Genomic DNA, 13,885 nt, shown 5'->3' on the forward strand with positions numbered 1-13,885 from the left:
TTATCTTCCATCACTTGGATCGGAAGTTTAAATGCTTCTTAAGATCAGCTTATACATTATAAAATCCACATTGGGAAAATAATCGGGTAGATTCTCTGCGACAGGCCCAAGGCCTAGCAGGAAGACCATCCCTCTGTGCGAAATAATGGATATTCAACGGATGAGGGTATCACTTACACCCACTTCAACCTGATTAGTCCTGTAACTTCAACATTTATGAGTGTATTATATAAATTCTACTATATAAAATAAACTGCGTTCCAATGGATCTTATGTAGTTATGATTTAGTCAGAAACCGTTTTTAATACTTTTTCATTGGTTCAATATTTATAAACCCCAAACAGACTTTCACAAATACAATAAATCTATCTTAAAGGTCTTAAAGTCCTTATCTATATTTTGTTCTCTGGATAGTCACGTTTACACATTTATCGATCCACAGACACAAGTACTGTATTTGTGAGGTTTTTTAATGGACTCTTTTTTTTTTTAGATGATTTCCTTAATCTTAAGCAAGAATGTTAAAATCTCCAGAGGCATGAACATTGTAGGGCAAGTCCCTAGCAAACCAGATAGAGCTGTTGACATGTCTGTCCGCTTGGAAAGGTGATATACAAAAAAGCTAGCTGCTATGAATTTTGTTTCATCTGAATCACTTAACCACTTGTACCCTACCATCCCACGGTCTTAAGAAAATAGCCGATGTATTTCCAGCGAAGATACAATAGTAGGAATAGGAAAACAGTGAGGATTCTGGTCAAATAATATATAGTAATAAAAGTGGTAAGCATTTTGGATTTTGCCAACAACATTTATCGGGGTTCCAACATATCTTGGAAAGCCACAACATTTAGATTTTCAATCTTTGAATACACATGAAAAATTAAAAGAATAAACTGGGTTTGCTACTTACAAATTCTTGAGAGCCATGATTTCACTAATTTTCCAGAAATTAGAAGTAAGCACATTTTCACTAAGCCACTTTCAATCTGGCGTCACTATTTGGGAGAGGGGGGTTATAGTTTAATTAATTTATACTCCATTCTTTGTCGGTGCCATGTGGCAAATATATCCGATCTACAAGCTCACAACACGTCGCAATGCGCCTATTTTCACCTCGCAACACCATGACTCCTGAAAAGGAACCTCATATTAATATTTCAGAGGCAGTGAAAACGCTTTACTGTTTGAGTCTAGTCTATAATTGTACTTGTTCCAATCATCTAAAATGGATTTCATAATTAATATCAGTGTGAATGATACATAATGTACACCATTTGAATCGGAATTCATTCTTAAAATGGGTTTATATTCACACAAATAGTATACAATGCACATGCGCTCAATATCGCACGCATCCTTGTATCACTCTTATCCCTGCTGGCAAAGGACTACAGTTCTAAAGTGTGTCCTCGAAATCATTCGGTAAAGTTGTCTAGTATTCATTTTGAAAAAGTACTTGCTTTCTGATGGGATATGACAAAATAAAATCACAGGGAAACCCCTGAGAATATCATGTCTACACAGATCAATGAGCTACATAAAATAAGGATAATTTGAAAAACTAAACAAAAACATGAAGCTCCCAGAAAACCAGGCTGCTGTTATAGATGGTAATCATAGTATCATTTAAATCACAGTTTTATATTAGTCAGTCATTGTTGTCATGTAGGAAGCCTATTCCTGAAACATTTAGGCAAAAGCATCACCAGGAAAAAGAAAACGCTCAGTTGAGACAATTGATCCTGTAAACATTTGTACCACGAGGATTAAGTGTTTACTGGTGAATCCTAAAACTGCGTTCTCAGCTGTGTAGTTCACTGGATCGTTAGGTGGGGTCCGGGCTTCCTTGGAGGGGGTTCCAGGGGGTCCCCAGCAAAATGAGAAACAGTTAAGCTATATTTAATTTTATCTTAGATGTTTGTTTTTTAAATAAAAATCCTTAAAAATGTTGACAAATCTTCTCGTATAGGGGGTCCCTGCCACAAAAGTCATTTCAAATGGGGGGTCTACGGTTCAAATACATTTTCAATTTGACAATAGTCTTTTTCGTATTTTTTTTTTTCTGCCAGTTTTCCTTTATGTGTTTGAGACCACCGCACCTGCAGTCAACCCTGAACAAAGGACAAAGAAGGGGCGCAACAGTTTACCCTGTACTTTAGCGGTCCTTGACATAAAAAATGTTTGAGAACCACTCGTGGCAGTTCTCATGAGTACTGTGTGTTAGAGATCTTCTTCCACAGTAGAGTCTTGAGGTTGTTGAGCACCAGCGAGTGATGCACCTCGATCTGGCTGGCCAGGCCACTGAGTGTCACGCAGGTACGCAGCTGCTTCTCCAGGTCACCGCGGAGGTCCGACGGAGCCCCGAACAGCAAGAAATTCTGCAGCAGGACGCACACCTTGGCGAGGTTCGGCTGCACCACCTCCGTGTTGCACTGCTTGACCAGCCGGTCGCACGTGGCCGTGCAGTCCCTGCCGTACGTGCAGTCCGCGTTCGTCTCGCAGCGGCGTCCGCGCAGGAACCCGCGCACGGCCGCCTCGGACGCCACGCTGCGAAGGTCGGCCATCTTGCAGTCGTACTTAGCGTTGTAGCCCACGTGGCGCGGGCTGGCGTCGCACATGAGGAAGCTGCCGTAGGAGCCGTGGAAGACCTCCTCCACGAACTCCAGGAGGCCGATGGTGATGCGCGCCCGGCGGGGCCACGCCGGAGCCAGCCAGCGGTTCACACTGGAGCTGAGGACCTCCGGCACCAGAGCCTGCAAAGTGTATAGGCATGTCACAATTACTACATCATCGCCTGATCGCAGTTATTTGAGATGATAAGCGAAATTATTTGAGCGGAATCAGAATCATTTCCGTTCATCTGAAGAGATTCATATCGTTGTTGTCGGGCAGAAACCTCTTATCGCCATATTCTTTTTGTGTTTTTTTGGTAAATGAATTCCCTACTTGATCATACTACAGCACCACACAAGAGTATCAAAAATAGCCGAGCTGCAAGCTCGAAACGCAGCGCAAAGAGCCTACAAAGAACCTATAATTATCATTATTGGTATCAGTCATTTCTTTGTATATATTGAAATTATTTGTCATATCTGCTCTGTGAAAAAAATGTCAGTGCCAAAAAACTATTAAATCGTTTATCGCAAACATGTGTACGACACTTAATCGTCAAAGTACAATTTCATGATCGTGACAGCAGATTTATACCTGCAAGTAGCTGGGAACTTCCAGCCTGTAGAGGGAGCTGTGGCCCACGCGCTCGGTCACGTATAGATCTCCACAGAAGCCCAGCAGCTTGGGGGTGTGCTCCTTCTCCTGAAGGGCCACCATCAGGAGGAACTCGTTGATCTGGAGCAGGGCCCACACAGACTTGGCCTCTGCCAGGGACACTTTGCCGTCCTGGTTGACGTCAGCCAGGGTGATGACCCGCCCCACCAGGGCACCCAGAGAGGGCTGGTCACCCAGGTTAGACTGCAAAAAAGGAGAGTTTAGACACATTCTGGTTAGTATTGCTGCGTTTGGAATGGGACCATAGCAGATATCATCGCTGTCAGCTGGAAACCTCACTATGTCCAAAAGCGTATCCTTTTTTATTAACCTATTAAGACCTGAGGCCGATTCTACAAATGCCTTCTAAATCAGTAGTTCTGACACTTTCAAGATTTTTCAAAAATGTTCAAAAATAGCAGATGTACAAGCTTGCAGCGCGGCACGCTGTGAGCTTGTAGATCTGCTATTTTTGAATAGCCAACACAAAAATCAAAAATGACACAGATGCTTCCCCGGTATTGAAATAGCCGATCTACAAGCTCATAGATCTGCTAGTTTCACTGCTTTTGTGTGAGACTCTTGTACGATGAAGTAGGGCATTCACTTAATTAAAAAGCATAAAAAGGTGACATATGGAGATACAAGGTTTCTGCCTGACAGTGACGACATACAGCATAACCAATGAATTGGTAGTGAATCTATCAGGAAATATGTTTATTGTAGTGAAAAACATTTCAGATGGAAAATAAACATTTTAAACAGCCTTAAAAAGACCATGTTTGTTCAACAACATTCAACACATTGATAAATGAGAGCAACTTTTTGTAAATTGCAGACCACAAACAGTTCTCTTTGGAGAGAGAGCTTTACATGGCAGCCATTTCTCAGCCATTTCTTTCTCTCCCTGCAATCAATTCTCCATTATCGATGATGGAAAGTAACTAAGTATATTTACTCAAGTACTTTACTTGAGTTTCCATGTTTTACTTTTATTATTTTTTTTCTCTTCTTCTATTACGCAAATATTGTACTTTTTAATCCACTACAATTATTTTACATTTTTATTACTAGTTACTTTGCCAAAAAATCCTATAATATGACTGTGAAACGGTCCATTCTGCATAATAATGAGTACTATCACGTTTGGTACATTTATAGTATATTTTGATGCCAGTACTTTTTGTAGCTTTTACTCAAATAAAAAATCTGAACACAAGACTTTCACTTGTAACCGAGTATTTCTACATGGTGGGCATTGCTACTGTTACGTAAGTGAAATATCAGAGTACTTGTTCCAGCTCGCTGTCCGTTAGAAACTGACCCGAGGCCATACTATATTCTACTCAGTCCTCCCCCTCTTCTATGTTAAGAGTCATTGTGGTGACAGTGACTGTTGACATGCCAACTATATTTGGAAGCGTGTGACAGCTTCCTTCCTGTCATTTCTTTTGCTTCTTCTCAGGGTTCTCCTCATATTGACATTCTTCTTCTAACCCATCAAAACCGGGAAAGCATCTGTGTGTCATTTTACATTTTAGTGTTGGCGATTCAAACATAGCAGATTGACGAGCTCACAGCGCGACTTTGTAGATCTGCTATTTTTCTGCAAATCTTTGAATATATAAAAGAAATTATAGCGAACATTTTAACTCAAATTTCTGGAACAAAATATTTTGAGATGGGGGTCCGCAGCCAAATACATATGATTTTGGGGGTCCTTGACATGAAACAGTTGGTAACACTTCCTCATAAGGTAATTAACCCGTAATTAACGCTTAATTTATGATTACTTAATACATTATTTAAGCGTTAATTAAGCATTAATTAAGCATTAATTAAGCATTAATTAACATCATTAGTTAATCATTAGTTAAGCAAAGTTACTTAATACATAAATTAATGATGAGTTACAAGGAATTCATAATGAATTAATGATTCATTAATGCTTAATTAAAGCTTAAATAATGTATTAAGTAATCACAAATTAAGTGATAATTACGGGTACCTTATGAGCATGTGTTACCAAAAAGTTTGAGCTCCACTGACGTTTTTCAGAAAGATATTTTTAGAATCGGCCTCAGGTCTTACTGGGTTAATGCCCTCCTGCTGTTCTCTGCAGGACAGAACACTCATGATAATAACATAACACTGTCATGACCTGTACCCACATACAGTAAGTACTATAATATACAGTACTATATCGTTGCTGTCGAGCATCTCCATATTCTAACTTTTTGTGTTTTTTTTTGTAAATTAATGCCCTACTTGATCATACGACTTACGACAGCGTCACACAAAAGCATCAAAAGTAGTAGATCTACAAGCCTGAAACGCTGAGCTTGTAGATCTGCTACTTTTGCTATATTTGAATTTGAAATCATAAAAGTAACAGTTTTAGACATATGAGGTTTCCACCCGACAAAGGCGATATCATCACTGTTGGACAGAAACCTTGTATCTCCATATTTCATCTTTTTATGTTTTATTTCTTTCATAAATGAATGGTTTATGCTTTATGCAAAAGCAGCGAAAAGAAGCAGATCTAAAAGCTACTAAGTAGCCTACACCCTACAGTATAAAACAGGGCATTCATTTATGAAAAAAGAAAAAAAAGATGAAGGGAGATAAAAGATGTATACAAGTTTTATTTATAAAACCCACGGACAGACAGACCCTGTCATTCTAGGCAACGATTTTCCAGATTTTTCCAATTTGTTCAAAGATGAGCTCGTATATTGGCAAATGTTGACACATCTGGAATAGAAAAAAGAAAAGTATTGTGCTGTAGTAGTGACGATGTGTGTGGGTGGAGAACTGACTGAAAGTCAAAACAGCTTCAAACAGGAAACAGGGGATGCTATTCAAACATATACTGTATAAAGATGTGAATCACTGCTTTTATAAATGTTTCCTTGCAGTGTAAAGTACACAAGACAACCATGGCTATGTAGCTACTGCAGGTACTGTATTGCATGTACTATATTAACCCATTCAATCCGGGAACGCGTTTCTGTCATTTTAGATTTCTTTGGCTATTCAAAAATAGCAGATATACAAGCTGCCGCACTATGAGCTTGTAGATCTGCTATGTTTGAAAAAAACGTGAACATTTGTGCATTTGTGTTGTTGTGTGTAACATCACTGTGGTACCATGTGGTGAAAGCAGACCTTAAAGAAGCTGTGCAGCATCTCTCTGAACTCGTCCATGGAGGTTCCACGCGTGGGTTTGTCAAACAGGCTCATCTCCTGCCGGAGCAGAGAGTCTGGAGCTCCGTCTGCCTTCACTGGCTCCTCAATCCCACACTTAATCACCACTGGTCTCTCCTTCCACAGCCCACTGTACACCTGCAAGCATGAAGGACAGGGGTCCATTTGTGAACCAAACGGGGAGACATTTTCTTAACTACTTAATATCGTTTCTGTCGGATGGGAACCTCGTATGTACTAAACTCATACAAAGTCACTTCGCACTGCGTTTCTACGTTTTTGGATTATGGTTGAAAAATGCCATCAGGTGTTTGAAAGAAGAGAAACCGAATGTTTCTAGTAAAAGATTATTTTTTTTAAAGCCTCAACAACGCATATTCACAATAAACTAAAATCATTGTCACTGTTCCTACATTTGCATATACGGTACTGGATGTTAAGGCTTCTTATATGAAGCATACATTTCTTCTAAAACACCTGTGTGGTGTTGGTGGCCTTTTTATTGTTTGTCAAATATTACATTGGAGGCTGGTACAGTAGGTCACGCTTTCTCTCTGCCCTAAATAGCGATCCAAGATTCATTTGCACACTCTCTAGAGAGTCAATCACAGAGTCATTTGTATAATCTCCTAATCTACAAATGAGTGTCATGCATGAAATGCGCAGAGCTACATCAGTCAGGAAAAGCCTTTTCAGTTGCTGGCAGCCGACCATTGGTCGATCTCAGCTCCACGTTTCTATTCTCAACCAATCACATACACACTTCACTAACAGAGCACCCATTTAAATGAAGAAGTTTGCATCGCTTATTTGCTTGTTTTCTGTGTTGACTCATGCTGCGGCATGAGTCAAGGCAAAGCTGGAGTCAGAAGGCCTCCTGTGTTTGGTAAGGAAGCTGTAGTGTGTTCCCTCAGAGTACCTAAAAGCAGATCCATTCATCACTTAACCAAATAAACGCATTACTCATTTTATATTCATTCAACATATTTCAACTCAATTCATGATCCAGGGTCCATTTTGTTACATTTGTACACTCTCAGAATTAAAATTAGCTCTGAGAATTGTACAGATCTCACTTGTCGCAAGACAGCTCGAACAGGTAGTGGCTCTGGGTAGTGGCTCTGACATTTACATCGAAACATTGTCACTCTGTTTGCCAGTCCTGAGATGCACCGGACCAGCCTAAATTTGGCTTGAGGCGCGGTGGATACCCTTTGCGCTGGAGGACACTGGAAGGTGTCACGTCACGATGCGGAACCTGTCAGCAGTGATCACCTTCATTGACTTCCAAAAAGCTTTTGATACCACACACTCTGGGCCTTCTCTGGGCCTATGGTGTTTCTGAGAAGAGGGTGGAGATTAAAGGGACATTCCACCTCGCTTCAAGCCGAAATCAGGCTGAACCTGTGCGTCTCAGGAGCGGACACACCTAATTCAATAAAGAAGGCGCTGGAGCAACGCCTTTTTACTTTGATAGCTGAGTGCAAAGCACAGAAAAAAAAGACAACGTTTCAATGATTACATCTTGAGTTTGACCTGACCTGACCTGACCTGACGAAGATGTAATCTGACATCGAAACTTTGTCGTTTTTTTCTAGGCTTAGCACCCTGCTATTAAAATAAAAAGGCTCAAGATGGTGGAGATATAGCGGTAAGCAACAGTTGGACTCGAGCCATATCAGAAACATAATATAGCTCTCCACCTAACAGACTACTGAATGCACCTGAGAGCCGACACCGACAGACGGCTAAAAATAGCCTATGGCTTGAAGTCTTTTTCAACAACAAGCCCTCTGCTATCCGACGGTCGAAAGACGCTTCCTTACAACTTGCGAGAGCTACCTATAGACCTCTACAGGGGCCTCCCGCGGTCGCCGGGTCACTGACAAGGTAGCGATAGAGGGACGAGGTTGGCTGGGCACTGGGTCAGGAACTGATGGCGAGTGAACTGACATTGTGAGAGCCAACCCAAGGCACAGCTACAGTAGGAGGGGAAAGAGGATCACCACCTACACACACTATGACACTAGACACACTGCGGGGTGACCGTGGAGCTAGCAACACAACGCTGGACAGGAGGGAGTGGAGGCCGGCGAGTCCCGAGTTGGTGTCGGCTATTAGTCTGTACTCTCGCATGGCATAGTACTGTGTAGTGTAGGTCAGTGGTTCCCAAACTGTGAATTATTTTTGGGGGTCTCCAAATGATTTGAGTTTTCTCACTCAACAGTAAAGAAACCAACATACAATATGTGTATACAGGGTATCTGCATATTTCTAAAGTTACAATTGAATTACTTTTAGGACCTTTTTAATTTACCAAATTGGCCAAATTGTCAAATATTACCTATGAGGCAAACATTGTGAAAATAGCCGATCTACTTGTAGTCCGGCTATTTTCACAATATGTATCTGTGGAACCAAGACAAACTAAATGTAATGCCTACAATTCCAAGTGGTTGTCAGGGTGGGGGGTCCCCAGTTCAAATACGATTCTTTTGGGGGGGTCGCGGCCTGAAAAAGTTGAGAACCACTGGTGTGCAGGTGAAGGTGTTTGCTTTTACCTGGTGGGTGGAGGAGGTGGACATGCAGTGCTGCAGAGTGAGGGTCCTCTGGTCACACAACGCCTTGCAGGCCGAGCCAGAGATGATCCCCCTCCTGTAGTGATCACACTGAAACAGGAAACAGGAAATCCCCATTGTCAGGACAAGGAGGTGCTTGAGCGTCTAGTAATCTCAGTCAGTCAGTCATTTTCAAACTCTCTGTACTAGTGTAACCCCACTAATCAGCGGAAAATATATTGTAGCAGGCCCGCTACAATATATTTTCAGCTGATTAACACAGCAAAAAAACATTCTTCCTGATACTGATGAATCAGAAAGATTTTGACAGCATACACACGGGGATGGGAAACTCATGAATTATCCTACTACATATGGTGTTCCTGCGAAGATGGTGAAACAGAGTGTGAACTCACAATGACCATGTGGCAGACATGCCCACGACAGAGTTCAGAATACGAGGCATACTGCATGTAGACGACCCAGCTGGCAACCAGGATGCCCAGCCATGCCAGGAGCAGGTACTTCACCTTTATAGCTGGCAGACGACTCTTCAGGGTGGAAGAGAGAGAGAGAGAGAGAGAGAGAGAGAGAGAGCGAGAGAGAGAGAGAGAGAGAGAGAGAGAGAGAGAAGGATAAAGATTTTGATTGATTGAACAGTTTGCAAATAGTACAGTGGTACGATTATACATTGATGCTAAAAGGATAACAAAAAAAAAACTACTACAACCCTAAGGGCTTGTTTTAATTGTTGGGTTAGGGTTCAAATCATCAAGACATTTAAAAACAAAGGCTACAATAACATACAATTACACTAGTATAACAATATATGTACAGAAAACAATTGAGGCGGGGGGGGTCATTTCTGGTGTCAAGCTTAGAAGACTTAAGGGTAGGGAGTCACACTTTTTGATGGCTGTTGGTAGGGCATTCCACATTTTGGTTGCATAGTAGTAGAACGAATTTAACCCCATGTTAATAGATGCCGAATATGGGTTGAACGAGATCAGTGGAGCTCCTTCTCATGCTCCAGATAGATGGATCCACAGAAAAAAGACTATAAGATCAAGTCATGATCTGCTGGTCTATGCAACCCTGCATAGACCAGCAGAGTTGGTTTTGCTGGTGACCACCACCACATCAACTTGCTGGCCACATTGTGTCACATTGTGTTACCACATCTAACTGGAGTCTTTGATGTGGCAACACCAACATAAAGTGACATTCACACTGAGCATTATAAAGATAACTATAACTATATCGTTCACCATTGTATTTTTTTTTTCATATAGTCAGTGTGAACTCCATCCACTTGACTTAAAACATTTTTTTGACTATATTTTTTATATATAGTTAGTGCTCAGTGTGAATGGCCCTTAAGTCAATTGACTTTCTCTTGTACCAGATAAAAATAAAAAATAAAAAAACAGAAGTGAAAGGGTACGCAAGGTCAACACGTTCTCTTATAGACTCAGGAATTTCGTTTATGTATTCTACATAATAGGATAGCCTACTAGTTCCCACAGAACGGTAGACGGCCTTTATCATTGTATTTGCGCAGTTAACACTATTGGCAAACACACTCACACACGCACGAAAAGAGACAGACAGAAAGAGACAGACAGACAGACAGACAGACAGACAGATTAGCTGTCTTTCTCTGGACCAAATATAATGGAAGATGTGTTTTTTTTACATTTTCAAAATAGCCAATTTTGCATCGAGGTGCCCACTCTTCCTTAGTGCCCGTCCACTCTTCTTGTATCATAATAAACATAAGAGCAGATGATGATGGCCATATATATACATAGCCTACATACATACAGTACATACATACCTGGAAGCCCTTAGACAGAGGGCAGAACACCACCAAATGGACCAGTCTCCTCAAAGCCCTGGGCATCATGAGCCTCAGTCAGTCCGTTAGGATGATGCTATAGGAATCAGCAGTCTGTATCCCTGCACAATCACATCCTCATAGCAACCTGCACAATGCGTAACAAATAAGTCTTATTTATCAAGGCCTTCCAGACAGTCACTAGGCAATTCTAGAAAGACGTTCACACTTACATCGATGGTGGTGAGCAACCAAAAGGACACACCATATGTTTGGTGGAGATCCAGTTTCACAGCATTCATTGTGGGGTGTCGGGGGAAAAAAATCAACAAGAAATCCACGTCCTTGCCGATCTCAGCCAGCCTAATTACGCACAACACAATCGATGTTAAAGCTTTGGATTTAATTCAAAGACTAGGCTATTGTTGTTATAATAGACCATATCAGTGTCCAGCTGTTGCAGCAGGCACCGCGTCGTCGACCGACGCATCCGATGTAAAGCCATTTCTTCACTGTGTCATCATCAGAGATCCGCGCAGTAAAATGTTCAAATGAATCCGTGCCAGATCAGATGCCCTGTGGCCGCAGCCTCCATCCATCCAGTCCGTGTTAACAGCGGTTCATCGGAGCGTGTTTGGTTAAAGGGAGCAGATCGTTATGGGGCTCGCCTGCGTCCTCGCAGATGCGCTCTGCTTTTACACCGCCGACGTAAATAGATATAGCCTATATATCTGTCGCCTCCGTTTCCTGTCCTTTTCACTGGAATGCAAATGAAGCGAAAGTGCTGCCTATAGCAAATAGAACGATTGCAGAACTAGAAAAAGTGCTCCTCGGAGCACAGGTCTCCGCCAGGTCAGGTAGGTTATTGTGGCCTCCTGGTGGCGCTATAATTGACCAATGTGAAAAGGGTGGCATTTCTTCCTCGGCCTTTCATGGCAATCAGACCTGTGTTCATGATTTGAGGCATTTTGAGGCACACAACATAAAAGAATATTTAGCAAAAATTGGCCTGCTGGGGCTATAACAGGGCATTGTGAAAAGAGTGGCATGTCTTCCTCGGTCTTGTGGGAATGTGTGTGCAAAGTTTCACACTTCACAGCAATTGCATGCTTGATCATGATTTGAGGCATTTTGTGTGCAAATTTGATGTCAATCTTAGCCAATCAGGATGGAATATGGGCTATAAAAGGCAGAAATGCAGGGCAGAGAGTTTTCCTTGGCCTCTAGGGAGTGTGCATGCAAAGTTTCATGCAGATCGGTCCAGTTATAGGTAAAAACGTGAATCGGCCTGTTATAGCACCATCATGAGGCTTTGAACATTTTCAATTCACGGAAATTGCACGCTGTGTTCATGATTTCAGGCATTTTGTTCAAAACGGACCAATCCTGTAAACTTTGGAAAGCAATGTTAGCCAATCAGGATGGAATATGAAAAATTGGACAGATCCGTCTTGATCACATGACTATAGAAATACTGTGTACCAATTTGCGTGATGTTTGGACAAAATCTCTGGGAGTGATATTAAAAAATGTGTTTAGCAAAAATCGGCCTCCTGGTGGCGCTATAACAGGCCGGTCTGAAAATGTTGATGCAGAGGTTCTGCTCTGGTATCTAGGGAGTGTGTGTGCACAGTTTCGCTGCGATCGGGCCAATGGTGCCGGAGATTAGCTGCTCACAGACAGACAGACACACGGATGGACAGACAGGGTGCAAAACATGCAGGTCTCGGCCATGCCTTCGGCCTGGCGGAGACAACCATGAAGGCTAAAGGAAAACATAACATTTCCAGTAGAGAGACAAGCCAGGCTAATGCGCGCGGGCTCCAACGACTATCATCCAACTTGTGATGCTTGAACGATTAATTAGATTAATCTAAAGCGCACATTAATATTTCTGACTTTGCCTAAAGCAGGGGTTCTCAACCTTTTCAGGCCGCGACCCCCAAAATAATGATATTATTTCCCGCGACCCCCCGCGTGCACGCGCGCGGTCCCGTTCGCGCGTGCAAAGGTTATTTAATTATAATAGGTTATTTGATAATTGTTTATTATCAAAACATTTTTGCAAAAAGTGGGTAAATTGAGTAAATTAACTGATAAAACATGAATTAATGATAACATAAAAAAATATTTTGTAAAAAAAAAAAAAAAAAAAAAATCTTTTTTTTTCCAAATTCACCAAAAAATCTGGCGACCCCCCCAAATTATTTGGCGACCCCCCTGGGGGTCGCGACCCCCAGGTTGAGAACCACTGGCCTAAAGGATGCATGAAGCCCATATTAGGCTAAATGACAGACTGCTAGAATTGTACAATTAAGTAGGCTACATGGTTCATCATGATTATTTCTGATTAGTTGTCGTTTTACCTTTTCCTTATTTTGTTATTTTCTGTCATTGTAGATAATTGAAAAAAAAAACTTTGATACAAATGTAAGCTTTAACAATAACATTACTTTTCTTATTACTGTAGGCCTAATTCAGAATTATTCCTGTCTGTCAGTAGGCTATTGTGATCTTTCAAGACAATGCCAATGTTATTCTGGCAGAAATAAAATGATGTAACATGGCATATCACATCAAATGCACATGTTTGAATTTAAACTATCCATTTGCAGTTACTCTTAATAGTTTTGCTTATTGACTAAATGTCGATATGTTCTAGATATTTTTGTCTCTGTTAGTATTGTCTATTTAGAACATTATTGGTGTCATCACCAGCCAACAAAGTAGGCTACAGGCCTTCCATCCTTTTGGCATACATGTTAATCAATTTCAACAGCTACCCATGTCATTATTAAGTTCATTAAGTTAATTAACTCATAGTCAGCTTAAGATCAATGACGTGACCATTATTTATCAGTGTGTGAATGTGTGTGTGAATGGGTGAATGTAATGCACAATCTATGTAAAGTGCTTTGGATAAAAGCGCTATATAAATGCACCATTTATAAGACAAGACAGGATAGGGCAGTAGGACAGGAGGAAAGGAAAGGATAAAACAGGACATGA

General features: G+C 41.3%; 1 protein-coding gene across 1 annotated transcript; it reads right to left on the minus strand.

Annotated features, from left to right (window-relative positions):
- Nucleotides 1-580: 580 nt before the first annotated feature.
- On the minus strand, nucleotides 581-11,569 carry dipk1b (divergent protein kinase domain 1B). The gene is made up of 7 exons (XM_084046648.1): nucleotides 11,110-11,569; nucleotides 10,877-11,024; nucleotides 9,456-9,590; nucleotides 9,043-9,150; nucleotides 6,443-6,619; nucleotides 3,212-3,475; nucleotides 581-2,757 (listed from the first exon to the last, which is right to left on the minus strand). Exons 2-7 carry the CDS (start codon nucleotides 10,943-10,945, stop codon nucleotides 2,209-2,211), a joined length of 1,302 nt encoding a protein of 433 aa, XP_083902774.1. The 5' UTR covers nucleotides 10,946-11,024; nucleotides 11,110-11,569; the 3' UTR covers nucleotides 581-2,208.
- Between the last annotated feature and the right edge of the window lie 2,316 nt (nucleotides 11,570-13,885).

This window comes from Gymnoscopelus microlampas (genome assembly GCF_963454915.1).
Source record: "Gymnoscopelus microlampas genome assembly, chromosome: 21".
Taxonomy (NCBI): Eukaryota; Metazoa; Chordata; class Actinopteri; order Myctophiformes; family Myctophidae; genus Gymnoscopelus; species Gymnoscopelus microlampas.

What these genes read in the sequence shown, in the direction of transcription:
- dipk1b (XM_084046648.1), bottom strand. Translation starts at nt 10,945, where the DNA reads ATGATGCCCAGGGCTTTGAGGAGACTGGTCCATTTGGTGGTGTTCTGC. An exon ending in CTCTGTCTAAGGGCTTCCAG is followed by an intron (nt 9,591 to 10,876) that starts GTATGTATGTAC and finishes TCCACCCTGAAG; the next exon opens with AGTCGTCTGCCAGCTATAAA. An exon ending in ATGTCTGCCACATGGTCATT is followed by an intron (nt 9,151 to 9,455) that starts GTGAGTTCACAC and finishes TTCCTGTTTCAG; the next exon opens with TGTGATCACTACAGGAGGGG.